Source organism: Pongo abelii, chromosome 16, assembly GCF_028885655.2.
Source record: "Pongo abelii isolate AG06213 chromosome 16, NHGRI_mPonAbe1-v2.0_pri, whole genome shotgun sequence".
NCBI lineage: Eukaryota > Metazoa > Chordata > Mammalia > Primates > Hominidae > Pongo > Pongo abelii.
The window spans coordinates 65,447,064-65,472,710 of NC_072001.2; the positions used below are offsets into that span (position 1 = coordinate 65,447,064).

At 45.4% G+C, this 25,647-nt stretch overlaps 2 protein-coding genes and 1 pseudogene across 4 annotated transcripts in view; 1 reads left to right on the forward strand and 2 right to left on the reverse strand.

The window, feature by feature from the left end:
• Positions 1–926: 926 nt before the first annotated feature.
• LOC100939735 (uncharacterized) lies at positions 927–13,959 on the reverse strand (annotated as a pseudogene).
• Positions 2,056–25,647, forward strand: part of TLN2 (talin 2) — a 453,126-nt gene continuing 429,534 nt past the window's right edge. The window contains exon 1 of one of the 3 annotated variants that reach the window (XM_024232426.3): positions 2,056–2,247. The gene's annotated coding sequence lies outside the window, so the exon portion shown is untranslated. The remainder of the gene's footprint in view (positions 2,248–25,647) is intronic. The other 2 variants (XM_024232425.3, XM_063716677.1) reach the window with 2 other exon arrangements.
• On the reverse strand, positions 21,051–21,578 carry LOC112128491 (large ribosomal subunit protein eL21-like). The gene has a single exon (XM_054531588.2). It carries the CDS (start codon positions 21,552–21,554, stop codon positions 21,069–21,071), a length of 486 nt encoding a protein of 161 aa, XP_054387563.1. The 5' UTR covers positions 21,555–21,578; the 3' UTR covers positions 21,051–21,068.

Consider the following 25,647-nt stretch of genomic DNA (forward strand, 5'->3'; position numbering starts at 1 on the left):
TTTCATAAAGCAGATTTTTATTGAGTACTTATTAAATACTGTGTGCCAGGCTCCTTCAGGCACAGAGATACAGATGAGGTTCTTGCTCTCATGGAATGTAGTTTCCAATACTGAATGGCATCCCGCTGATGGGTAGTGGAAAAGTGTGGGGATACTTTCAGGAGAATGCATTAAGTAACGGAAAATCTTGAAATCCAGGTGTCAGAAAGATTTTGAGATGCTTGGTAGGAAGCTATTGGGCCCTATGAACGGAGGACTAAGTGGAAGGGGAAAATCACTTTAGTTGCAACCATTATTTCCTCTCCTTCTTGATAAGCCTCTTATGTAAACCTGGCATTTGGACCATAAAAATATGGTTATTCTTTGTTAGTAAACCAAGGAACAATTTAGGTGGCATTAATTTAGTGAGCTTATTACCAGGCTGGTACAGAAATCAATAAACATGTACTTTTTAATCAACCCCTGAGGTGGCTTGCTGCCACCACTAGTTATTCTGTCAGACTGGAGAATGTTTAAAAAGGTGTGGTGAACAAAAATACCTGTACAATGAGAAATTGTGCCCTGCAATTTTTAGGACTTTCTCAAGTTGCAAAGTAATTGGTTCTCTCACTGTGCATTGATAATGTATACTTTGTTAGCTTTACAGTTTATTTTCTGCAATAAGTTACAAAGTTGTACCCTAAGGTTACCTTTGCTGTTATGATGCAATCCGGTTCATGAGCCTGGTTAAGGACAGGGTATTGTTCTCACAGAATGTCCAGCCTTATCCAATGTTCCAATGGACTTATTCAAAATAATTTCAATTTACAAAATCAATTCACTCTCTGGTTTATGGTGACAGCAGTTTCTTTCTCTGAGAAACACTAAAAAGTTGCCAGCAGTTCCATTTGAGTAACTGAATAGATTTGCTACCTATTTCCTGGTCATTCTGTATTGGGATGGAAATAATGTCGTCTTTCCTTTTTTTTTTTTTTGAGACAGAGTCCCGCTCTGTCATCCAGGCTGGAGTGCAGTGGTAGGATCACCGCTCATGCAGCCCCCGAGCTCCCGGGCTCAAGCGATCGTCCCACCATTCTCCCCAGTAGCTGGGACTACAGGCATGCGCCCCCACACCCGGTTAATTTTTAATTTTTTTTTTTAGAGATAGGGTCTCGCTATATTGCCCAGGCCGATCTTAAACTCCTTCGGCTTGAGATCTTCCTGCTTTGGCCTCCCAAAATGCTAGGAGTAAAGGGGTCATGGCTAATTCTTGTTTTTTTAAATTACTAATGTGTCCCTAACAGATAAATAAAAAAGTAAAATTACTCACAATTCCGCCAATCACTGAGAGGCTTATTGGTGTTTATCTATCCAGTCTTTTCTGCCTTTCTCCATAAATCACAGTTTTTAAAAACGGGATCATACGGTACATAGTGTTTTGTCTCCTCACCCCCTTGAATAACCTTCACATTGTGCCATGGTATTTACAGTATTTACTAATAATGACTGTAAATGTAAGAGGTATATAACTGACTTTATTCAGGGCATGGCAAGCAGGAGTGAATTATTTTCTTCTTATCAACAGAGCACGCCCCTACCGCCACTCATCCCTATAGTCGTTCTCTAAATTCCTAAGTGACTCCTGACCAGCAAGGTTTCAGGGTCCTTGTGCTGAAAGGAGCAGGCTCGCCTGGGGTCACGGCCCTCCGCTTCGCAGCAAGACCCCACAGCCCACCACAGCCCTCCAGTCAGCCACACCTCGCTTCCCCCAGGACCTGGCCAGTGGTCCCGAGCGGGCACTATGAGGACCTAGGGGCCCCAGCCCACAAGGCGCTGTGTCCTCCAGTCATCCCCTTTACACAGCAGAGCCCCAATTCTGGGAAGCCGGGGTCACCCCAAGCCTCCCTTCCCGGTGACAGCTCGGCCGGTGCATCACCTTCCCTCGCTGACCCTTTCAGCATCACCCCGCGTGGGAGGAAACCCAGGAGGGGCGCCTGAGCCTCGGTGGCGGCCCAGCCCCGCTGCCGCGCGGCGCCGCAGCCGGACCGGCGCCGCGCCGTCCCCGAATGATGACGCGCTTCCTGCCCTCCCAGCGCTCGCGGGCAGTGCGCTCGCGCTCGCCCTCGGCTCTTGTTCCGCGCCCGGAGCCAGCGGCGGCGGCAGCGGCTGAGGCGGCTGCGGGAGCGGAGTGGTCGCCCGGCGCGCGGGGGAACGCGGGCTGCACTCCCGGGCAGGCGCTCTGCAATGAGACAGTAAATGCATCCCCCGGTAAGGCGCACGGCTCACTCGGGTTTTCCTCTTCCTCCAGCTGCATGCACGTTGCATGAATTTCTCGTGTCTTTTCCCTCCCCTCTCCAGAAGGAAAATGTGTGTTTTTTTTTTTCTCCCTTTTGCTTCTCGTGAGTGATGCCAATGCAGGAAAAACCCGTAAAGCTCCCAGATTTGATGGTCTAGGAGGGCTTCTTGCAGGAAAATAAAAATAAAATGAAATTAATGCACCTGTCTATTGCACATGTATGTTTCACTGCGCTGGACCCGGGCGCAGCGGTTTGCAAACAGCCTCGCAGCCGGCGCCAGAGAGCGGATTCCTGGCAGTGGGCAGCCGGTCCCCTCCGGGGCTCTCGCTGGGTTTCCGGTAACTGGGCTTTGAAAAGCGGCCCCGCCTGCATAGAGTGTCCCCTCGACCCCAGCCGGGCCCCCGCGCCAGGAGAGTTGGCGCTGGCGGAGCGGCTTCATTCCAGCACTGGCCGCCGGGACTCCAGCGCCACTTTGCAAACAAGTCTCCCGCCGAGGCTCTGGGCTAAGACAGCCCGCCAGTGCGGAGTTCCTTCTCCAGTGCCTGACACTCAGACCTGCCGATCCCACGACTGCCCTTTATTTGGCAATCTCGCCACGGGCGAACTGCTGGCCGCTGAGCGACTAGGGCAGTGCCAGGCCGAGAGCGGGGACAGGCTTTGCATCCAGTGCGGCTGGCCTCACACAGACTCAGCGGCTCCCTCTCCTTCCTCGGTCCCACGAGCTGAAATTTTGCGCCCATTGGAAGCTGGAGGGACCTGGAGACGAGTATTTCGGGATCCCTGAGGGGACCGAGGAACGACTTTCGAGGGCGCCATATTTTCAGTGGGTCTTGACTGCGGAGGGGAGGGGGCGAGCAGTTTCTGGGTCCCGGGGAGAGCCCCGCGCCCCAGTCGGAGAGGCCTGATCGGTTGCCGCCGGGAAAGTTTGCGCGCCGAGGCAGGCGCGGAGGCGGCCGCGCAAGGCGCGCACGACTGCTGTCCCTGCAAGGGCGCGCGGACTACAGCGCGTCGCCACGCCAGCCGGCGGGGCTTGGGGCCGAGAGCCGCAGTCACGGACAGCGTGCTGGGCTTGCCGCCTTCCTCTGTCCCGTCTGGACCCGGCCTTGGGGCTCCGAGGCTCAGGGAACACGCCCCTCTTCCCCGCAGCTACTGCTGCCCGGGCGCTCAGCCGGAGCCGAGCGCTTGGCGGCGTCCCGGGGCTGGGCGCCGAGTGTAGAGCGTTCTCCCGGTGCCCGGGCTCGCCTGGGTGCTCCGAGGGGCGCGGTAGCTCACTTCCTGGGGGAGAGGAGGGGCCTTGGTTCGTGGATCGGGACCAGGGCCTGGCCTGTGGTCGCTCCGAGGCCGCCGACCAGCCTGAGCTTCCAGTCGCCTCTTTGGCTTTGGCGGCGACAGCAGTATCGCCCGCGGCTGCGTGTTCTGCTCTCGCAGCTCGTGGAGGCGAGGAAAGGAGGGCGTTTCCAGAAGTTGGGGCTTCAGGTGACGCGTGGGGAAACTTGGATTCTTGCTGTCTGTGAAGAGCTGGGACAACTTAGGCCAGAATTCCTGTGTCTCATAGTGAAAAGTTGTGGTTCTTTCCAGAAGATGAGAGAGGAATGAACTGAAGTGTTGGCGTTGTCAAAGACATAATTAAAGACGGTTGGGTAGGGATGATGTCTTGGAGAAGTGGACCCCAAAATACACGTAAATTGCCCTGGTGCTGTAGGTACCACTTACTTTTCCTTTAATAGTACCTGGGTGTGTTGAGTTGTGGCATTGTAAGGTTGCACGCTGACCTCCCTTCTCCAGAGCTTGGAGGCAGCGACCTCTCTGGAGTGAGGGGGAAGCGGCAGTGGGGAATCTTTACTTTTGAAATAGACTGTGACCTCTGCTTTGTTACGGGACAGGGCACAGGCGTGTTTGCCGACCTACAGGCAGCCAATTGCAGGAACGTGTTCTCCTTGGAGTGTTACCGAAATGATGTCATAATATTGAGTTTTTGTCGGCACTTCGGATCTCTTCACTGAACAGGCTAGAAGGGACCACAGAAACCTCTGGGGTTGGGGGTTAGGTATGCAGAGGGAGGGGAGAGGCTCTCCTGTGGGAGATGTGCCTGGAGATGTTAGGTGTTAGGCAGCTCTTTCCCTGATTCATTTCATGAAGCGCCTGCAAAAGTGTCTCCAATATGAATGTCAGCCAAGATTTTACCTACCTTGATTGCTTATTTGAGACCTCTATGCAAAATCAGAGGATGGCGGTGGGTGTGACAAGTGGCCTTGAGAGAAGAGGGATGCCTACACGAATGCCTTTTTTTCATTGAGCACTAGAATAGTGGAAAACACCCAGAGCCCAAGATACATTTTTCCAAAATTAGCATAGCTAATTTAGAAGTGAAATCAGTTGCAGAAAGCCTCAATCCATTTTAAGTTTCCAGTCTTAGAGGGAGTACCTTAATCACAGAAACAGGTCTCTTCAGACTGGGGAAGCCACTGGTTTCTTTCTGCCTTTGTAACCATTTAAGCTATCAGGGAGATACCAAAGAGTATTAGAGGGTCTCTCTTTTTGGCATTGATGTGGGGCTTCTACCTCCAAAGAGAAAGCGAACTTTTAACAACTTGACCCTGTTGAATGAGTTACCAGGGATATTCTGTACAGGCATAGGCTATATATGTGTTTTGAACTCACCTACTGCTGACTCATTCAGGTTTTTCCAAACACTGTTCCGTAGAGTATTTTTAAGTGAAATTAGGGTTTAGGAAGAGGTGAGTATGTTATTTTCTAGTCAGTACCTTTCTTTTCTCTCTCAAAATTAACCTGATTTCCCCTCCTTTACCCCTCACTCCCAGAACATCATTAGTTCTCTAGAGCAGTAAAGGACGATTACAGGTGGTGAATAATATAAATTTTCACCAACTATGCTCAGAAAAAAAATCTATGCATCTAAATAGGTATTTATGCATTTTAGCATTATGCTTTCTAACTACATATATGCCACATATATTTTATACATGTTAAACCTTACATAATAAAAAAGAGAAGCTTTATTGCAAACCCTCCAATCTTTATTCCCAAGTTTACTACCTTAATATTTATCTTTTTTTTAATGCCTCTCTCAACAAATTGTTATACATTGTGCTTTGTTGCCTCTTGCCTGATTCTTTTTTTTTTTTTTTTTGAGACGGAGTCTTGCTCTGTCACCTCAGCCTTCCAAGTAGCTGGGACTACAGGCACGCACCACCACGCCCAGCTAATTTTTGTATTTTTAGTAGAGACAGGGTTTCACCACGTTGGCCAGGCTGGTCTCGAACTCCTGACCTCAGGTGATCCACCCGCCTCGGCCTCCCAGAGAGTGGGGATTACAGGCATGAGACACCGCACCTGGCCAACCAGATTCTTATCATCATAACTTCATGGCTTGACCAAAATTCTTGCATTTTTTTCCTTTTAAGATTTTGTAACTTCAAAAGGTTAGAAAACGAGTATGTTTTGGAAAGTTGCCTGTCTACCAGTCTGTGTAGTGGTGTTGTGATGTGTGTGTGCCATGTCCAGACTCTTGAGACAGTGTCTGCAACTTGTGATCTGTGACATTATTGCTCCAGAACTTTTGAGTCATAATGTTTTCTTGATGATTTTGAGTGGTGGTTGGCCAGTAGAGGAAGTACTAAGAAAGAGTTGAATAATTCAGTTATTTTTATTAGGTACAAAATTTTAAAGACGAGAAGGAAAACATAATAAGCAGGCCTGGAATTACAGCTTAACGTACCCACTGGTGCCTTTTTAATTACAGTACTTTCCCCAGAACTTCTTAATCGTATTACTTTTATATCTAATAAGGAGACTAGTTAAAACATAAGCCACACATAACTATTACAAATAATAGGGATAAATGGTGGGTATGACCAGATGTTTTGCCTAAAGTTCAGAGTTAGGGAATCTGAACTCTGTCAGATTTCCCCTGCAGGGCCCACACCCCCTCCTCAATAAGCTGGAGAAAGGCAAAGAAGTCAGGGTGGAGGAGGGGAAGATAACATGCTTAAGGTAGACCTCTCTTGTGTGTTGACCACCCTGACAATCTTTGGCTCGGGGCAGGTGCCATTTGAATAACAGCTGGTGGACAAGGTTGGGTACAAAATGCTTTAGTTGTGAGAGTCTTTATATGTCACCCAGAGCTATGAATTAGGACTGGGCTCATTTGCCACCCATTTCACAGTGGAGTTTCAGAGACAGTGCCAAGACCATGGTTTTGTTTTTCTCTTAACCAACAATTTAATTTCAGTCAAACTGATGCTGTTCTGAAAGTGTAGAATAAGGAATGAACATTTCTATTTTCTTTTTACTCTTTTAGCTGCAGTTTTAACAAACATAATTCCCTACGTCTGTTATTCACTCATTCAGTGTATGTTTTTGAGGGTTTACCATGTACTTTATGCTGAGAAGATATCCCCTGCCCTTACAATGCCCACACATTGTGTTCCGAGGAAGTGATACTCTTTTGTACTTTGTGTATCTAGTAGCCAGGGCGGGGGTGGGGAGATGAGAATGTGATGAAATAGTAACTGAAATACAACATTATAAAAAGATGAGAAAAGGATGTGACCAGGCAATTCCCAGAAGAAGGGATGCAAATTATTGCATCTCTTGTCACCTTCCCTAGTGGACAGAGAAATACAAATTTAAAAACAGATATTATTTCCTGTCCATACAATTGATAACATCTTTTAAAAGGTTGGTAATACTCTCTGTTCGATGGGGCAGGGTGGGAATTCTCAGACCATTGATATAAGTGTGAATTGCTACAACTTTTGGGAAAAGCAGATCATTTCTGTGAAAGTTTGGAGCACACGTGCCATGTGACCCAGCAATCCCACATTTGCAGCCTTATTTTACATTAGGAAAAACATTGACATGTAAGGATCTGTGTGTAAGGGTGTCTGTTGTGGGATTTTTTTCAGTAAATAAACTAGAAGCAACAAATGTTCATTAGTAAAATCAATAAGGTACATACATAGTATGGATTATTTTGTGAGGGTTGTGCATAACATTATTAAAAATAATACATAAAATAAAAGCTAGTTACAGTGTATCATATGTATGTTGCATGACCGTATTTCTGATTTTTTTTATTTTTTAATTTTTTTGAGATGGTGTCTCACTCGGTCGCACAGACTGGAGTGCAGTGGCTTGATCTGGGCCCACTGCAACCTCTGTCTCCTGGGTTCAAGTGATTCTCCTGCCTAGGCTTCCTGAGTAGCTGGAATTACAGGCACCCGCCACCACATCTGGCTAATTTTTGTGTTTTTAGTAGAGACGGGTTTCACCATGTTGGCCAGGCTGGTCTCGAACTTCTGACCTCAAGTGATTCACCCGCCTTGGCCTCCCAAAGTGCTGTGATTACAGGCATGAGCCATTGTGCCCGGCCTTATTTCTGATTTTAAAAAAGAAGCCCTATGTGTATGACCTTGGAGAAAGATGTGTAAGGACACACAAAACTTAAATATTGTTTAAGATTAGCGGTGAGGAGGGAGAGGTAATTAACTTTCTCCATGTACGCTTCAGTTGGTTGACTTGTTCAAACACGCAGGCTTTTCTATATGAAAACAAGTTAAAAAATATTTGGTTAATGGATAAGAAACTCACCAGCAACCATTTAGAAAAAAAGGCTGGGAAGTATCACGCTTACTTTCTCTGATGCCTCTTACTGTAATCTCTTATCTCTTTGGAAATTTTCAATTAATTATTTTCTAAAATCTTTGATTTCTCAACTTTTAGTAGAGTATATATACCTTCAGTGTAAAGGATAGCTTCAGAAAAAGCTGTTTCTCTCTGCCCCAGGAGGTGGTGAAAGTAAGAGCTCAGGAAAGCTCTTACAAGCGCTCTCCTTTGTCTTAACTTTCTCTGATCCCATCCTGAAGGAAGACCAACAGTGGCCCCTGCAGGGAGAGCTTCTGGCCAATTGAGAAGCCTTTCTTTTTTTTAATTTTTAGACAGGGTCTAGCTGGAGTGCAGTGGCATGATCTTGGCTCACTGAAACCTCTACCTCCTGGGTTGAAGCAATTCTCATGCCTCAGCCTCCCGAGTAGCTGGGATTAAGGGCATGCACCACTACTCCCAGCTAATTTTTGTGTTTTTAGTAGAGATGGGGTTTCACCATGTTGGCCAGGCTGGTCTGGAACTCTTGGGCTCAGGCAGTCCACCTTCCTCGGCCTCTCAAAATGCTGGAATTACAGGCATGAGCCACGGTGCCTGGCCTGAGAAGCCTTTCTAGATAGCAGCAGCATCTCCTCAAACTTGGTTTTCCTAATTGAGGCCCAGAGAGGGCTGGGTTGGTGTTTGAATCCAAGTCTCTTTCCATACGATCTCTGGCTTAGCTGGCTATTCCACCTCTACCATTTTTAACCCAGCCTCCTAATGTGATTTTTGAAATCTTGATAGAATGATGAGTTTTTGCCAGTTGCAGCTAAAGCTTTCAAAAGCATTTCACATTTTATTTTTATTTTTTATCTGAATAATATTTTTAGAGACAGGGTCTCTCTGATGCCCAGGCTGGAGTGCAATTGTACAATCACACCTCACTACAGCCTCAAACTCCCGGGCTCAAGTGATCCTCCTGCCTCGGCCTCCTGTGAAACTGTGGCTACAGGAACTTGCCACCATACCTGGCTAATTTGTATTTGATATTTTTTTGTAGAGACCATGTCTCACTGTGTTTCCCAGAGTGGTCTCAAACTCCTGACCTCAAGTGATCCTCCACCTTGACCTCCCAAAGCACTGGGATTACAGGTGTGAGCCACCACACCCTGCTCTACATTGAAAAAAGTACATACTGTGTGACTCTGTGAATCCTGATGGGAGATCCAGAATCTCAACCCACTGAAAGCCAGGGCTGTGCTGCACAATTTGAAAACCATGCTTGAGATTACATCAGTGGTTCCCAAACTAAAATGCATGGAAATCACCTGCAGGGCTTGTTAAACCCCAGATTATTGGGCCTGAGTTTCAGATTTGTTGGGTCCTTGGTGGGGTTTGATTTGCATTATTAACAAGTTTCCAGAAGAGTCTTATCTTGTGGATCACCCAGAGAGGGCTGGGCTGGTGTTTGAACCCAGGTTTCTTTCCATACGATCCCTGGCTTAGCTGGCTATTATGCTTCTACCATTTTCAACCCAGACTCTTAATGTGATTTTTGTAATCTTGATAGAACTGATGAGTTCTATGGAAAACCACTGGTTTAGAGGAACTAGCTACCTCTCTTCCATGGGTCTTGTGCTGTTTTCCAGCCAGCCGTGTTATGGATGTGATATGGTTTGGTTGTGTACCCATGCAAAATCTCATCTTGAACTGCAGTTGCCATAATCCCCACGTGTCATGGGAGGGACCTGGTGGGAAGTAATTGAACCATGGGGGTGGCTATACCCATGCTATTCTCATGATAGTGAGTGAGATCTCACGAGACCTGATGGTTTCATAAGGGCCTTTTACCCCTTTGCTTGGCACTTCTCTCTCCTGCTGTCATGTGAAGAAGGACGTGTTTGCTTTCCCTTCCACCATGTTTGTAAGTTTCCTGAGGCCCCCCAACTGCCCCCCGCCCTAGCCATGCTGAACTGTGACTCAATTAAACCTGTTTCCTTTATAAATTACCCACTCTTGGGTATGGGTAATAGAGTAAATTGGTACCGCAGAGAGTGGGGTGCTGCTATAAAGATACCTAAAAGTGTGGAAGTGACATCAGAACAGTTTGGAGGGCTCAGAAGAAGACAGGAAGATGTGGGAAAGTTTGGAACTTCCCAGAGACTTGTTGAATGGTTTTGATCAAAATGCTGGTAGTGATATGGACAATAAATTCTAGGCTGAGGTGGTTTCAGATGGAGATGAGGAACTTCTTGGGAACTGGAGCCAAGGTGACTCTTGCTATGCTTTAGCAAAGAGACTGGTGGCTTTTTGCCCATGTCCTAGAGACCTGTGGAATTTTGAATTTGAGAGAGATGATTTAGGGTATCTGGGAGAAGAAATTTCTAAGCAGCAGAGCATTTAGGAGGTGACAGAGCATAAAAGTTTAGAAAATTTGTAGCCTGACTCAGTAGAAAAGAAAAACCCATTTTCTGGGGAGAATTTCAAGCCAGCTGCAGAAATTTGCATAAGTAACCAGAGACCTTTGCAGCAGCCCCTCACATCTCAGGCCCGGAGGCCTAGGAGGGAAAAATGGTTTCCTGGGCTGGGTCCAGGGCCCCCTGCTGTGTGCAGCCTTGGGACTTGGTGCCCTGCATCCCAGCCGCTCCAGCAGTGGCTACAAGGGGCCAAAGTACAGCTTAGGCCATTGCTTCATAGGATGCAAGCCCCAAGCCATGGCAGCTTCCACTTGATGTTGGTCCTGCAGGTATGCAGAAGACAAGAATTGAGGTTTGGGAACCTCTGCCGAGATTTCAGAGGCTGTATAGAAATGCCTGGATGCACCACTGCACTCTAGCCTGGGTGACAGAGCGAGACTCCGTCTCAAACAAACAAACAAAAAAAAAAAAAAAAAAGAAATGCTTGGCTGTCCAGGGAGAAGTTTGCTGCAGGGGCGGAGCCCTCATGGAGAACCTCTGCTAGGGCAGTGCAGAAGGAAAATGTGGGGTTGGAACCCCCACACAGTGTCCCCATTGGGGCACTGCCTAGTGGAGCTCTGAGAAGAGGGCCACCCGTAGATCCACCAACAGCTTGCACCACATACCTGGAAAAGCTGCAGAGACTCAACACCAGCCTGTGAAGCAGCTGAGAGGGAGGGTGTACACTGCAAAGCCACAGGGTCGAAGCTTTCCAAGGTCATGGGAACCCACCTCTTGCATCAGTGTAATGTGGATGTGAGACATGGAGTCAAAGGAGAGCATTTTGGAACTTTAAGGTTGAATGACTGCGCTATTGGATTTTGGACTTGCATGGGGCCTGGAACCCCTTTATTTTGGCCAATTTCTCCTATTTGGAATGAGTGTATTTAGGCAATTCCTGTACCCCCTTTGTATCTAGGAAGTAACTAACTTGCTTTTGATTTTACAGGCTCATAGGTGGAAGGGACGTGCCTTGTCTCAGATTAGACTTTGGATCTGGACTTTTGGGTTCATCCTGCAATGAACTAAGACTTAGGGGGACTGTCGGAAAGGCATGATTATGTTTTGAAATGTGAAGACATGAGATTTGGGAGGGGGCGGGGTGGAATGATATGGTTTGGCTGTGTCCCCACGCAAAAATCTCATCTTGTAGTTCCCATAATCCCCACAGCAGTGGGAGGTAATTGAATTATGGAGGCGGTTACTGCCATGCTGTTCTTGTGATAGTGAGTGAGATCTCACGAGATCTGATGGTTTTATGAGGGGCTTTTCCCCCTTTCCCTGGCACTTCACTCTCCTGCTGCCATGTGAAGAGGGACATGTTTGCTTCCCCTTCTGCCATTATTGTAAGTTTCCTCAGACCTCCCCACCATGCTGAAGTGTGACTCAATTATATCTGTTTCCTTTATAAATTACCCAGTTTTGGGTATGTCCTTATAGTAGTGTGAGAATGGACTAATACAGGTGAAAGTTAGAATCTCAGTCAAGGGACATTTAATGCAATTCTGCCAATTTCCCCAAGCTGGGAAAAATTAATATTTGAGTCATGTTACTTAATTCTTGTCTGAATTTGTTGTAGATATTTGGGGATTTAATGATGTTTTATAGATAGATGTATGTTTCATCAGCATTGAAAGTGAGAATTCATGGGTATCGTTTTAAATAGTCTATAGTGAATTCTCTTGGGAAAGAGGAAATTCTGATTCCTGTTTTTTTTCGTGTCATACATGCATATTCAAGATTTTATGTCATTGATACCTTTTAATAAAAAGTTGGCTACATGTGAAGGGCATTGAGACTAATATGGTGACCAGATGATAAATGTGGCATAAATTGTGTCATAATCTGATCATTCATGCATTTTTTTGGAGGAAATTAAGTGCAGTAGCCATTAATTTCAACAAATGTTTATTTCAGTGTCAGCAAAGGGGTTATGTTCCTGTTTTTTTTCTTTTTTTTTTTTTGAGGTAGGGTCTCACTCTGTCACCCAGGCTGGAGTGTGCAGTGGTGCAATCTGGGCTCACTGCAGCCTCTGCTTCCTGGGTTCAAGCAGTTGTCCTGCCTTAGCCACCCAAGTAGCTGGGATTACAGCCATGTACCACCATGCTCGACTAATTTTTCTATTTTTAGCAGAGACAGGGTTTCACCGTGTTGCCTAGGCTGGTCTCAAACTCCTGAGCTCAAGCGATCTGCCTTCCTCAGCCTCCCAAAGGGGTTTTGTTTCTAATGATGCTTATCAGTGACACATAAGTGTTTGGCTGTCCTTTGGGACCCTCGCTTGTCTGGATGTCCTTGAGAGATGTGGATGACCCAAAGCTCAAGCAGAGTATTCCCTAAAAAGCTTTCCTTCTCACTGGTCTCCTAGTTCTAAGATTTTTTAGCAGATGAATGTTTATTCTGTTTTCAGCCAGTTAGTTTTAATTTGTTTTGTTTATTTTTAGAGACAGGGTCTCGCTCCATCACCCAGGCTGGAGTGCCAGCCACTTAGTTTTAGAGCCTTGAATGTTTTTCTAGTGATTTCCTAGGTCAGCTCTAAGCAAAGCAGAATTGGTAGTGATAGTGGAGTGCAGGAAACAAAGAGACCTGGAAGGGAAATTGTCATGAAGGAGGTCATGTTTAAGTGGGGCTTTGCAGGATGGGTTTCTTCTGCAGTGTTCCTGGACCTACCTGCACATTTGAATCACCTGGAGGTTCTGATGTAGTTGGTTTGGGATGGGGCCTGGGCATTGGTGGGTAAGTTCTCCATGTGATTCTAATGTGCAGCCAGGGTAGAGGACCACTCACCTACAGTCCTCTGAGTCACCTTGCCTCATTCTTTGGAGATTTTAGCATCTGGCCCACAGTCCCTCCTCCCATTAACATTTTTGGTGACTTGAACATCTGTATAGGTTGTCCACCCTATTCTCAACCTCTCAGTCCCTTCACCAACTCTCTTTCAGTTATCTTTTCCTCTACCCTGCTTCAGCCATTGCTCACATGGTTATCTCTAGACCACTGATTATAGACAAGGAGGATATTTGGCAATGTCTAGAGACTTTTTTTGGCTCAACTTTGGAGGAAGAAGAGATGCTATTGACATTCTAGTGAGGCTGCTGAACACTCTGCGATGCACAGGACAGCCCCAGACAACAAAGAATTATGCCATCCAAAATGTCAGTAGTCCCAGGGTCAAGAACCCTTGCTCTAGTGTCTTTGAAGTTTTTTTTAACCCCAAGCCATAGGAGAAATATATCTTATGTGATGACCCAATACAAACACACAGAAGTTTCACAAAACAGTATTTACTCTTACTGGGTGTAATGCACTTTCATACTTTCTATTGTTTCATTAAAACAATAAGATGCTGTTTCTGACCCACTAAACTGATTTCACCACCTACTAAACTTGCACCCCATTATTTTAAAAATATAGTTTTAGACCTTATCATTACTGATAACTGCACCTCCAGCAAAATCTTGACAAACTCACCAGTCTGACCGTCCCCTTTTCTCTTTTGTCTTATTGCCTCTAGTACTTGGTTCCACCTAGCTTTCACCTACAAGGCCTTCTGACCTGGTGGCCCTTTCTTTTTCATTGTCCATCATCCCTTTCTTGTCCTCCTTACCCAGCTCAGATTCTTGCATATACGCTCATCTCCCTTGACCTTTCCCCGCTTTGTCTTACTGTCCTCGGAAACAAAACCCCATCCTTGGTTAAGCCCACCCTCTGCTCACTCTCCTTCAGCTCCAGGCTGATGATCCTGCCTAGAGAAAACACATATCTCTCTGCATTGTCTTGCTTTTAATTTATGGCCACAAACCTCAAGGGGACTCTTGACACTTTCAGGTCCACTATGTTTCTATACCTACTTCTCAGCTGATGACCTGGCTTATTTCACTGAGAGAAGAAGCAATTAGAAGCTACTTTCATCATCTTCCTATACTAAACTTACTAACCTACCAGCACACACGTGTGAATGAGATCCTGTCCTCTCTTGGCTTTCATACATGCAGCTATCTCCTTTCCCTTTTGCATCATCAGTTTCCCACTCTGATGGATAGTCCCCATCAGAAACATGCAGTAGTACCTGTCATCTGAAGGAAAAAAACAGCAGTCTGGGTGCGGTCCCTCACGCGTAATCCCAGCACTTTGGGAGGCTGAGGTGGGCGGATCACGAGGTCAGGAGTTCGAGACCAGCCTGACCAACATGGTGAAACCCCGTCTCTACTAAAAACACAAAAATTGGCTGGGCATGGTGGTGTGCGCCTGTAGTCCCAGCTACTCGGGAGGCTGAGACAGGAGAATTGCTTGAACCCAGGAGGCAGAGGTTGCAGTGAGCCGAGATCGTGCGACAAAGCGAGACTCCATCTCAAAAAAAAAAGAGAGGAAAAAAAAAACCAGCAGGAAGAAAATACTCTTGACCCTGTGTCCTAGTGTGCTGTTCTTCCATTCCTCTACATGCCCTTCATAGTAAAAATATTTGAAAGAACTGTCATACTTGCTGACACCATTTCCTGCTCTCTCATTCTTTCTTGAACTCACTCCAATCTGGCTTTTTGCCAATTTTTGTTTTTTGTTTTGCCATGTTGCCCAGGCTGGTTTCAAACTCCTGGGTTCAAGTGATCTGCCTGCCTTGGCCTCCCGAAGTGTTGGGATTACAGGCATGAGCCCCTGTGCCCCTCCCAGAACCACACTTTTATTAAGGTAGTGGCAATACCCATGTGGTACAATCCAGTGGCTAACTCTTTAGTTGTCATCTTCTACAGGCTCTCCTCAGCATTTGGCCAGGTCATTGCTTTCTCTTTGGAACCCTTCCACTGGCTTCCATGTCACAACCTGGTTCTCCTACCCCCTGGCTTCTCCAGCTCCAGGCTTCTTGCTGGATGTTTCTTCCTGGCTTAAAGTTGGGGGCGCTCTCTCACCTTTCTCTTCATTAGGAATCTGCTCCAGGATCACCTCTTACGAGGTCACGCTGGCATCCCCTGGCCCCTGTTCTCAATGCTTCTTCCTTATTTTTCTATCATTTATTATTCCCTGATATTACATACAGGACTCACTTATTGTCTATCTCACTGCATTTAGAATATAAGCTCCAGAAGAGAAATCATCTCTGCTGCTATATCCCCAAGTGCCTACAAGAATGCCTGGCACATGATAGGTACTCGACAAAAAATTCTTAATGATTGATGAAGGAAACTTGCTGGTTAGAGGTTAGCCTTGGATGAGGGAATGGAAGTCTTTTCCAGACTTGAGCTAAGGAAGAGCATAATGTTGAAGTGGAAAGCAGTGTCTCATGGTGCAGTATTTTTAGGTCATGTGTTGAGAGTTAGGGGTTCAAGTAGTGAATGAAGAAAGCACATCCTTGTTAAATACTTGTTGAGTGATGGAAGGCACCTGCAGAGGACAGCTGGATGGAGACAAATGGTTGCAGTTCTCATCTTTATCTCTGAAGGGGGCACTTAAGCAGTCTACTTGGCAACTTTGTCGCTGGGTTGAAGATGATAAATGGATTTGTCTGAAGTGTTTGTCGTGGACCTTAATGTTCTGGTGACTTGTTTTGGTGAATCACTCATCCCCAGAGTCCACTTCTTCACAGGGGGAGATGTCTCCTTCTTCTCCTAAGCATTTGAGCTCATTGGGGAGTTCAGTGGGCCCTCTCTGCGCTGCTTTCAGACACCCAGGTTAAAAGATCCCCAAAGCATTCTCGTCCTGTGTTTAAATTAAATCTCTCTTCTTTCTTCATTTGCATTGCTTCAATATAGTCCATTTAATTACTTGGCACCGCACCTAAGTCCTAGTTTCATGTAAGTGAGGCTATTTCCCAAGTGTAGCCCGAGGTCATGCATGGCGGATCTTCCAAGGGGGGCGTGGATTATTCCTGGGTTTGGGAGATTACATGGAGAGTACTTTAAGAGGCTTAATTTTCTCCTTGAAGGCTCTCTACTGGACTCAACACCTGTCACTCCTAGGCTCTCCCTGATGGAGTTAAAGGAGCTTGCCCTGTGGGTAAGACATCAGCCAAGGGCAGCCTGAGGTGCAGTCACAGAGCAGTTAGGTTTGGTACACCCAAGAAGACAGGATGTTTAGTACACCCAGGAAGACAGGGCAGATGTCTGTGTGGGACAACTCAGTAACTCGAGGGAAGTTTACTTTTATTGTCAGTATTTATTTTATTTTAAAGAAAGGTGGTTGGAATGGTTGTAGGTGGGTGTCTCCCTTTGACAGGGAAAGAACTGAAGCTCAGAAGGGTGTGACGCTTGACAAAGCTGGCCCTAGAACCCTGCTTCCTCCTTTTCTTGGGATGTGCTGTTAGAACCTGTCTGTAATTCAGGGTTGCGGTTCTTAGCCCTGGGTACGCTTCAGAATCTCTAGGGAAGCTTATTAAAACTGCTAGTTCCTAAACCCCACCTGAGTCACTAAACTGAATCGGGAGCCCTAGGGAGGATCCTAGGAGGATTTCCCATAGAGGGTCAAGGCAGCCAGGAGACTGGGGACAGGCACCCTGCAGGGCACATGCCTGCTGGCCATGTACACTTGACAGACCCGACTCCTTTCTGAGACACAACACCCATCTCAACTGACTGGGTTGCAGTTTGCTTCTCACTCCTGCACCGCTTCTGGTTTCTAAGACCCTGTAGGGCTCCATTTAAAATGCATACAGAAAGGGCTTTTTATTTTCTTTGGGGTAATTTAATTTTCTGGCATTTTCCCAATGTGTTTTGTCCTACTTAGGTGAGAATGAAAGCTGCATTTAGTGTGAGGAAGTCACCTCTCTGAGGGCTTTTATGAGTCCTCTTGATTAGGGTCCCTAGGTGAGGCTGAGACTGGCTCTGGGGTGGGGTTTGGGTTTAACCAGCTCTTGGAGAAGCTGGTGGGGAACCAGAAGCTGGCTTGAGTGCTGCTCTGACAGAAGGAGCAGAAGGGTACAAGCTGGCTGTGCAGGGATGGATTTTAACAGTAATAAAGGATGGTAAATTGTTGGCTGGTTTTTGCTGGTGAACTTGTCACATGTTTGAGTGCCCTGATCTTGTGACAGTAGCTATAGGCTGGAGACGGCCCAGTGGAGCCTGCAGCAATGCCTTGTCGCACTGAGCTGGCTCTTTGATGAACCTCAGAAGTTGTTTAGATGGAGCTTTATGAATGTGCCTGGTGAAGGGCCTAGAGCAAGCCCTGGGGAATCCGAGAAGCATCAGGTGGCCGTATGCCTAACCATAGGGACAGGAGAAGGGCATTTTTCTCTTGAATTGGAAGCTGACGGATTGTATTAGTTTTCTGGAGCTGCTGTAACAAAGTACCACATACTGGGTGGCTGGGATCATAGAAATTTACTGTGTCCGTTCTGGAAGCTAGAAGTCTAAGAGCAAGGGTTTATTCCTTCTGAGGACTGTGAGGGGGAGCCTGTTCCATGCCTCTCTGCATTTCTTGTAGAAGGACATCTTCTCCCTGTCTCTTCATTGTCATCCCTCTGATGCAGGGCAGATGAGCCCCAAAGTGGGGCTTAGTCCATGAGGGTTCTTGGCTTTGCCCAGGAAAGAATTCAAGGGCCAGCTAGAGGTAGAGGAAAGCAGCTTTGTTGAAGCAGCAGTGTTACAGCTTTGGCAGTGCGACAGCTCTGTGCCTGCTCCTGCAGAGTAGCGCTACCCCACAGGCAGAGTGCTGACAATAGCAGCTCAGGGCAGTTTTGCAGTCATATTTATATCCACTTTTAATAAAATGCAGATTAAGGAGTGACTTATGCAGAAATTTCTAGGGAAGGGGTAGTAACTTTTGGGTCATTGGATCATTGCGTGGAAAGGGATGGTAACTCCCAGGTGTTGCCATGGCAATGGTAAATTGACATGGCGTATTCGTGGGCATGTCCAACTGAAAGTTGCTTTCACCCTGGCTGTGTCTTAGCTAGTCCTCAGTCTGATCTGTAAGCCCTGTCTCCTTCACCTCTATCCTGTTGTGTCTGTTTCTGTGTTCAAATTTCCACTTTTTATGAGGACAACAATCATATTGAATTAGGGACACCCTAATGATCTCATTTCAACTTGATTCTCTCTGTAAAGACCCTATCTCCAAATAAGGTCCCATTCTGAGGTTCTAGAGCATTGGACTTTAACATATTTTTTGGGATGGGAGGCACAGTTCAACCTGTAACACAAATTGTCAGACTGCCTTCTGTCTCAGAATCTGCATCTGACATGGAATGCTTGTTAGTGAAGTTACCTTTACAGGCCAAGGGACCCTAATTGTGGAATTCCCTTAAGTAAAGTCAACAAAGCCAGCAGGTGCAGAATTCCACAGTTCCCTTAATTGTGGAATTCTGCACCTGGTGATTTTGTTGATTTTACCTTTTATTAAGGCCTTGCACATTGATTACTATCATAATCCTGTGAGGTATTATTATTACTACTTTGAGGAAGCTAAGATGTGGCAAGGCTTATATACTAAATAGTAGGTAAATTTGACGGAAGCTCAGATCTCCTCAGTATCATAGGTTTCTCCCTGTAATACCAGTGAGTCTCAAACCTTGATATGCATAAGAATCTCCTAGGCAACTCATTAAAAATACAGATTTGGGAGGCCCTATCTGAATCAGAAGCTCAGGTTGCAACCACAGAATACATATTTTTATTGTTTCCCCCGGATATTTCAATGAATTCAAAGATATGAGAACAAATGTACCCTATCTTGGACATAATTTAGAGGGGAAAAACCACCATCACCACCAAGTTTTCATTTGATTTTTGTTAGCTGGCTTGCATCAGCATCCCTAGGAGATGTCATGGAAAGGTGCTTACTGGGCTGGGCGCAATGGCTCATGCCTGTAATCCCAACATTTTGGGAGGTTAAGGTGGGTGGATCACTTGAGTTCAGGAGTTCAAGACCAGCCTGGCCAACATGGAGAAACCTCATCTCTACTAAAATACAAAAATTAGCTGGTGTTGTGGCAGGCACCTCTAATCCCAGCTACTTCAGAGGCTGAGGCATGAGAATCGCTTGAACCCAGGAGGCAGAGGTTGTGGTGAGCTGAGATCATACCACAGTACTCCAGCCTGGACAACAGAGTGAGAGAGTGAGACTCTGTCTCAAAATAAATAAATAAATAAATAAATAAATAAATAATAAGGATAAAAGAAAAAGGTGCCCACAGGAGTCGGGGGCATTTCGAACCTTAGAGCCCAAGGGGATTGTCTTGTACAGTACCCCTGCCACCATAGTTGTGAGCAAGGTCTGAGCTCTTTGTCTGCCCACACCATGCTAATTGTCCCTCAGTTAGTGGAAAATGAATCTGGCTTGAACTTTCTGTGCTACACAGATGTACCTTGTACCACAGTGGAGTGGCGGGTGGGAGATAAACTGAGAGGGTGTGGCCTTATATAAGTCACTGCGTGCCTTATCAAAACAAGGCAAGAAAAAAAAGTGATTATTAAGTATTTATTGTTATTGTTATAAAATGTGTTTGTATTAACTAAAGTGTGTTCGAGCATGCACAGTGCAGAAGAAACACCTCTATAAATTTTTTAAAACAGGGATGCCTGGGCCCCAGCCCCAGAGATTTTCTTTTAGCAAGTCTAAGATGGGCCCGCAAAATTCTGAGCTGCTGGTCAGGGGACCACACTTAGAGCAAGCAGCCCAATATTAATGCAATATTGTCACTGTATAGTTCAGCTTTTGATATTACAATGACTGTCTCTCTGAATAATGAGACTATTTATAAGCTTTGGCCACTAGCCTGTAGATTCTAACCCATATTCAGGACCAATATCCAAATTATTTCACCATATTAACTTTATTGTAGTGATTATATAGTAAAAGACATGGTCTCTTAGCTAGGGTTGTGTTTCTTAGAGTGTAGTCTTTGGATCACCACCATCAGTATTACCTGTGATTAAGGTTAAGTATTGTAACTGCCCAATACCTGGAGATTTTAATTTGGTGGTCCAAATTAACTGTATGGTCCAAGAACTTGTCGTTTTCTTTTCTTCTTCTTCTTTTTTTTAATTTGTAGAGACTAGGTCTTGCTTTGTTGCCCAGGCTGTTCTTGAACTCCTGAGCTCAAACAATCCTCCTGCCTTGGCCTCCCAAAGTGCTGGGATTACAGGTGACAGCCAGCATGCCTGGCCCTTATTTTTACTTATTTATTTATTTATTTTTTTGGGACAGGGTCTCACTCTGTCTCCCAGGTTGGAATGCAGTGGTGTGATCTCTGCTCACTGTAACCTCTGCCCTCCAGGTTCAAGTGATTCTCCTGCTTCAGCCTCCTAAGTAGCTGGGACCACAGGTGGCGCCACCATGACTGACTGTTTGGGATTTTTTTTGTAGAGACTGGCCATGTTGCTCGTGGCCAGTCTCTAACTCCTGAGCTCAAGCCTTCCGCCTGCCTCAGCCTCCCAAAGTGCTGGGATTACAGGTGTCAGCCACTGCGCCTTGTAGTTTTTATAATCAAAATATCCTTAGGTATACTGAAGTTTAAATGTCACTGAACTAGGGTTTGGAAATCAGTCCTGCTTTTTACCAGAAGCCAGTCACACAGTAGGGTTATAAATACTGTTAGATTGTTTATATTGGCATTTGTTTCCATTTTTTTCTGGCTGTTACAGGGTCTCATTCTGCAACAGAGATGTAATCTTAATAGATTGTTAGCTTTCTATTTGAATAACCATTCCCCTTCTCATTTTTTATAAAAACTCATGCAATTCATTTTATTTTATTATTATTATTTTTGTAGCCCAGAGGTCCTTTTTTTTTTTTTTTTTTTAAACACCTATAATGCCATGAATTCATAGGGAATAGGTTCCAGCAGCTCAGGCTCCTTCCCGTTGGTTCTCACAAAGTGTGCTTCTCTGGGTGGAGCAGGCTGGCGCTTTAGTTGAACCCAGGTGCCTTTCTCTTTGGCTTCTTTCTTTTTCTGATCATTTTCCTTCACGCGTTTCAGGAAGCTATCTCGGCTCTTAGAGTGCTTGATGTGCTCAATACGCACATTAATTCTCTTGGCAAGAATCTTGCCCTTAACTTGTTTGTTTATCACAATGCCAACAGCGTGCTGGGTAACACTATAGACTCTTCCAGTTTTGCCATGGTAACACTTGTGGGGCATTCCTTTTTGAACAGTACCCATTCCCTTGATGTCTACAATATCACCTTTCTTATAGATTCCCATATATGTGGCCAAAGGAACAACTCCATGTTTTCTATAAGGACTAGAGAACATATATCGGGTGCCTCTCCTCTTTCCCTTTGTGTTCGTCATTTTGGCGAATTACTGGAAGATGGCGGTTCCAGCCGAAAGGTGCAATTCATTTTAAGATAGCCTTTTATAAAGTTATGTTCGTTGTCAAAGTAAATTCCTTTGGAGCATTAATAGTATGTGAAATATATTTTAGATTTTTGGAGTTAATTCAAGGAGGCTTTGTGGTTTTAAACTGCACAGATAGTTAGGAATGACCATGGTTGAAATATATGTATATTCTTGGACTCTGCATGCATATTTCAAAAATTGGTAAATGCTTTCATATGGGAGGGGGAGGGTTAGGAGGAGATACTTTATTAATAGAAGAGATTCAGTTGTCTTGACCAGTGTAATAGATCTTGGTATTCTAAGTTCCGTGCTTTGCAGATGTTTCCACAAATGAATTTTTTCCCCCTAAAGACAAGATTTTTAGTTCTATGTTCCTCCTTCTGGGAAAATGAGGAACCTTTACTTTTAGAAATGGGAGCTAGGGCCAGGCGCAGTGGCTCACGCCTGTGATCCCAGTACTTTGGGAGGCCGAGGCAGGTGGATCACAAAGTCAGGAGTTCAAGACCAGCCTGACCAACATGGTAAAACCCCGTCTCTACTAAAAATACAAAAATTAGCCAGGCGTGGTGGTGCGCGCCTGTAATCCCAGCTACTCAGGAGGCTGAGGCGGGAGAACTGCTTGAACCCGGGAGACGGAGGTTGCAGTGAGCCGAGATCGTGCCATTGCACTCCACCTTGGGCGACAGAGCGAGACTCCATCTCAAAAAGAAAAAAAGAAAAAAAAAAAGGGGAGCTAAAGTTAATTTTGTGTCTTTGGGTCATATATACTCACAACATTTTATATAATGTATTCTTGAAAAGTTAGAGATAAATAAAGTACTTTAAAAACTGCAGCAAGATTTACATGCGTTTGTCAAAATTTATAGAACTGTATCCCTAAAAAGGATGAATTTTACTCTACATAATTATACTTTAATAAACCTGATTTAAAAAAAGGTATCGGGGAAGTTGTCACTTTAGCCATGCTTTTTGTGAATTAGTTTGCAAAGTAAAGATTCCTTTTGTGAAGCAGGTATTCCCTCAAGGACCCCTCTCTATTTCACACTTGTTTGAAAACTGTTCTTTGTGCATTCTCTCCGTTAGTGCTTAGTGGGCTGGGTAGAGTGGAATTGGTGCAGGGCTACTGAGGGATGGGCGCAGCCTCTTATCCATTACTCTTAGTCATTTCTTTCTTAGAACCACATCTGGCACATGTGGGAGTTCACAGAGGTTTGGGGGATGAATTAAACCATCAGGTTGATGAAGAAGCCGAGGTGCAGAGAGCGAAGGGGCTTGTTCAAGTATGATGATAAGGTTGCGTAAGTGGGAGGAGAGTCCTTTGGTCTTCTGACTCCTAGGCCAGTGCCCTTCCACTGTGCATTCTCCAATGCATAGTGTATCTTGTAAATTCATGTTTTATAGTTTGGGAGTCTTTTAAACCAGGGTACATCCATGTGCTTGCTGTGGTTGTGGAAGCAGCCTATTCTTGTAGAAGAGCCCTGGCTTTGGAGTCATTCATCAGTTTGACACATCTTTTTCTGGGTGTCTACCAAGTGCATGGTGGATACAGCCTGAAACAAAACAGACCTGAGCCCTGTCCTCATGGATAGCACAGTCTGGAAGCGTATGTGTGGACCGAGGCATTAAAACAAACCAAAGAGGGATGAATGCTGCAAAGGTCACAAACATGCTGATGTGGGAACCCACCACATAGTGGCCATAATTTAGTGTGACCTTGGACAAGTCACCTAACCACTGTAAGCCTTAGTGTCCTCATGAGTAAAACGTGTACATCATCCCCAAGTAATGAAGTTATTGCAAGGATTTAGTAGATGATGGATGTAAAACAGATAGTTCATGCTCCTGGGCACATGGTAATTAGATGTTATTCCTCCTTAGAGAGTGTGAGTAATGGATGTGTGTGTGTGTGTGTGTGTGTGTGTGTGTGTGTGTGTGTTTTGTTCCCATGCTGCATTGGCCCTTGTAGGCAACCTCAGGATAGAAGTTTGATATATATATTTTTTTCTTTTGGGTCATCTTAACAATGGGGAGATATATTGGAGGGCTCTGCGGGGTTTTGCCCATTGAGGTTGAGGTTGGAGCAGAGCTTTCTAGTCAGGGAGCTGAATTACGCTAACAGGTGAGCTGAGATAGTGAATGATGCCTTTAGTCCTCTCTCCATTCCTCTGGGTCTGCCAGGACTTAGGCCCTACTGACATGGTAATTTTTCAAGTATGCCAGAACTTGTAAAAGTTTGGGAGATTATTCATCTCTCAAAATGGGGGCCCTAGAAGCAGGGGCTAGGCTATTAGATTTTAAGTTAACTAAAGAGAAAAATGGAAAGGAGACAAGGGGACCCACGGGTTGTGTGGGAACTTTAGAAGAGGGATGTGGATGAACTAGTTCAGGGTTTCCCAGACTTCTCTGATGATAAGATTCATCTGAGTACTAACTCAAAGTAAATTTACACAGCTCGCTGGGCATACTCTGGCATATTTAACAGTTAGCCCATGTAATTCTTACCAGGGACATTTGGGAAACACTGGGTGAGATCATAAGTCTCTTTGTCCCTGCGATTTAAAATTGGTCTGTGGACCAGCAATGTCAGCATCACCTGGAAACTTGTTGGAAATGCAGAATCTTAAGTTAATCCAGACCTACGGACTCAGAATCTTCATGTTAATCAGATCCCGAGGTGAACTTGTATGCATACTAAATTTGGGGAAAGGCTTGCCTAGAGGACTGGGACACCTGTCAACATTTGAAACCAGTAAGGTGGTGGTAACAAGGGCTGATAACCTTTTTGAGGAATTGGAAGAGGTGGAGGTCTGGGATTTGAACTTAAGTTTCTGGCTCCAAATTGAGTGCTCTACTCAAATCCTCTTGACCCTGTGGTCTTTCGTCATCTCTGATGGCAGGGTGCTAGCTGTCCTTCTGTTAATGTTGACCCTGGAAGAATGATGCCCAGGGAGACAGGAGCATGTATTTTTTGGCACAACTGGGACCACCCAAATGTGTCACAATTCTTGACATCCGTTAACTCTGTCAGGACACCTTCATCCTGTCCCTGGGTAAAGACTTACATTCAAATGTAAGAGTCAGCAACTTTGAGTTGTTGAAGATCTGTGGAGGTTTACATCATACCAGCAGTGGGTCCCTGAAAAAGTTGTTATATTTTTGTCCAAGGGCAGGATCAGATGGAGTACAGTTTTTCTAATGCTCCCCTAGACTCTTAAATCCTCCTTCTCTAAGCACAATGTCAGAGGAAATACCCTGCGAGTCACTTGCCAAATGGCTTGAAATAAGCGTCCGTGCACATTTCCGAAAAGACAATTAGAAGCTTATTTGAGGAACTAAAGGCCTGCTGTGCTAGACATTAGTTGGAGAGAACTCAGTGCCAATTTGGGAAACTCTTCTGGGGGCTCTTTCTCATCACAGCCCCTGTTTGGAGAAGCTGAACTAGAGAAGTGGAGAGACTGCCAGGCTTGGGAGAGTGGAGGATAGGGAGGAGGGGAAAAGGGAGTGATGTGCCCTTGAGAAAAATGAACAATGCCAATGTCTCCTCCAGGGAGAATTGAAATCTTTGCAGGTAAAATCAAGTGGAAAAGGGAAAGTCATTATAAGTTCATCAACACTTGAATCGTATTGCTAGTTAGCACTGGTATCCTGGTCTTGGAAGGCTCTTTAGAAAACTGAGCCCTCATGAGGTTAGTGCCCTGCCCAAGGTGACACATGGGGTTAGATATAAAGCCTGATCAGAATCCAGGGATCTTATTTAGTCCATGCACTGCCCCTTGTGCTCTGCTGCCTTGGAAGATGCTAAGAATGTAAAATTACAATGATTGGATCCAGATGTGCTGGCCCTGCCCCCACCCCCAAGCTAACATAGTGGGTTTTATTGCTAGTCCATCTGAAATGTACAAGGCATAAAGATCAGGAAAGAAAAATCTCAAGCCAGTAAATATCCCTATCGTTGGGGATGCTATACCCAGCTGTTTCTCTTGGCTTGACGCACCAGATAGAGCGACCTACGGAACACAGAACAGGGAAAACCTCTGCACTGTAA